The 2,500-nt window shown below is 47.9% G+C and overlaps 1 protein-coding gene across 1 annotated transcript in view; it reads right to left on the reverse strand.

Annotated features, from left to right (window-relative positions):
- fcsk (fucose kinase) overlaps positions 1-2,500 on the reverse strand; it is a gene marked incomplete at its 5' end in the record, with an annotated part of 14,057 nt that overhangs the window by 3,293 nt on the left and 8,264 nt on the right. The window contains 4 exons of the mRNA XM_079223450.1: positions 1-40; positions 112-358; positions 1,165-1,517; positions 1,606-1,679. The exon at positions 1-40 is cut by the window's left edge and continues 127 nt beyond it. Coding sequence (XP_079079576.1) covers positions 1-40; positions 112-358; positions 1,165-1,517; positions 1,606-1,679 — 714 coding nt within the window. The remainder of the gene's footprint in view (positions 41-111; positions 359-1,164; positions 1,518-1,605; positions 1,680-2,500) is intronic.

The following is a 2,500-nucleotide window of genomic DNA, read 5'->3' on the forward strand; positions in this document are numbered from 1 at the left end:
GCCTTCGTAGTGCCGCGCCGCCCGAACCAGCAGGTCCGGCCTGGTGGGGGTCACAGGTCAAACTGGTCCTCATCCACCGTGACGGCAATCAGACTGGTGAGTGACGCTCACCTGCTCAGCCAATGATCTCTCTCGGCAGCCAGGGCCTTGACCCCGCCCCTCAGGTCGCCCCGCTCCAGCAGGAAGTAGGCGGAGCTCCAGGCCTCGTTGGCCGCCGGCCCGCTCCGCAGGCCGCCCCTCCCCGCCGCCATGCACACCAGCACGTCCGCGATGCAGGAGAGGCAGCGAGCGGCCACGCCCAGCTCCGCCCCCGACTCCGCCCCCGACTCCGCCCCCTGCTCCAGGCTCCCTGCAGCAACTGAAGAGAAGAGTCAAACCCATAAATAAAAAAACGATAACTGAATACATTTCTGTAGACTATATATTCAATTTATTTGTATATTTTGAAAAGTTCTGTTTAAAATAAAGGTTATTATTATCGTTACTATAATTATATGTTGGTTTACATTATTCAATACAATGTTTGTATTGATTTAATTTGTCGGAAACTATATTTTGAAAAGTGCTGTTTAAAAAAACATTATTACTATATTATATATTATTGTAGAATTAATGGTTAGACTTCAGTGTATTATTATTATCACCATTGTTATTAATATGTTAAAATATGTTTTCATAATCATTATTATTATTAATATAATCATTATTATGATAAATCTTGTTGTAGTCATTATGATCTTGTTGTAGTTATTATGATCTTTTTATGATCTTGTTGTAGTTATTATGATCTTGTTGTTGTTATTATGATCTTGTTTTTTGCTATTATGATCTTTTTATGATCTTGTTGTTATTATGATCTTTTTATGATCTTGTTGTTATTATTATGATCTTTTTATGATCTTGTTATTATTATGATCTTTTTATGATCTTGTTGTAGTTACTATGATCTTGTTTTTTGTTATTATGATCTTTTTATGTTCTTGTTGTTGTTATTATGATCTTTTTATGATCTTGGTGTTACTATGATCTTTTTATGATCTTGTTGTTATTATGATCTTGTTGTTGTTACTATGATCTTGTTTTTTGTTATTATGATCTTTTTATGATCTTGTTGTTATTATGATCTTTTATGATCTTGTTGTTGTTGTTGTTGTGGTGACTCACTGCTGTCCAGCGTCTCCAGCAGCGCCCCCTGCTGGCCCCCCAGCACCGCGGCCCTGAAGCACGGCAGCAGGCAGACGTGTGAGCGGCTCCTCAGGGCGTCCGTCACTCTCCTCCTCCCGGCCGAGAACAGGAGCTCCTCCCTCCACTGAAGCTCCGCCTCCTGGCAGGTGAGCGCCATCACCTCCTTCAGAGAGAGACGCCACGCCTCCCTCCACCCGCGCAGCCCGCCGGCGCCGCCCAGCAGCCAGCCCACGCCCTGCAGGCCCACGGCGCCTCCTCGGGGGAGGAGCACCGGGAAGAGGCGGGCCTCCAGGAGGGAGGAGCCTTCTCCTCTTACCCACAAGTCCTCTGGCCTGGGGGGGGGGAAGAAAGAGGGGGTTTGGTTTAGAGGACAATGTGATGAATAAAAACAGGAAGTGAATCACTAAATTATTTTCCTACTGGATTCCTGTTCTGCTGAAGAAGAAACTCCATCTCTGGTTCAGGAAGGAGGCGCTGCTGTTCTCACAGGAGACCTGAGGAGGAGGAGGAGGAGGAGGAGGACGAGGAAGAGGAGGAGGAAGAGGAGGACGAGGAGGAGGACGAGGAGGAGGAAGAGGAGGACAAGGAGGAGGAAGAGGAGGACAAGGAGGAGGAGGAGGAGGACGAGGAGGAGGACGAGGAGGAGGAGGAGGAGGACGAGGAAGAGGAAGAGGAGGAGGACGAGGACGAGGAAGAGGAGGAGGAGGAGGAAGAGGAGGACGAGGAGGAGGAAGAGGAGGAGGAGGAGGAGGACGAGGAAGAGGAGGAGGAGGAGGAAGAGGAGGACGAGGAGGAGGAGGAGGAGGAGGAGGAAGAGGAGGACGAGGAGGAGGAGGAGGACGAGGAAGAGGAGGACGAGGAGGAGGAGGAGGACGAGGAGGAGGAGGAGGAGGACGAGGAAGAGGAGGAGGACAGACAGAAGACTCTCATCACATCCTCTGGTAGATGATCTTTTGATTATCAGAATCAGCTTCATTGGTGTCAATAAAAAGACATTAGAGACAAAAGAGTAAGGAGATAAGGTAAGGAGTTTCCTCTGTAGGAGATAAGGTAAGGAGTTTCCTCTGTAGGAGATAAGGTAAGGAGGTGAGTTTCCTCTGTGGGAGATAAGGTAAGGAGGTGAGTTTCCTCTGTAGGAGATAAGGTAAGGAGGTGAGTTTCCTCTGTAGGAGATAAGGTAAGGAGGTGAGTTTCCTCTGTAGGAGATAAGGTAAGGAGGTGAGTTTCCTCTGTGGGAGATAAGGTAAGGAGGTGAGTTTCCTCTGTAGGAGATAAGGTAAGGAGGTGAGTTTCCTCTGTAGGAGATAAGGTAAGG

The sequence above is a fragment of the Taurulus bubalis genome, assembly GCF_910589615.1.
Source record: "Taurulus bubalis genome assembly, chromosome: 9".
NCBI lineage: Eukaryota > Metazoa > Chordata > Actinopteri > Perciformes > Cottidae > Taurulus > Taurulus bubalis.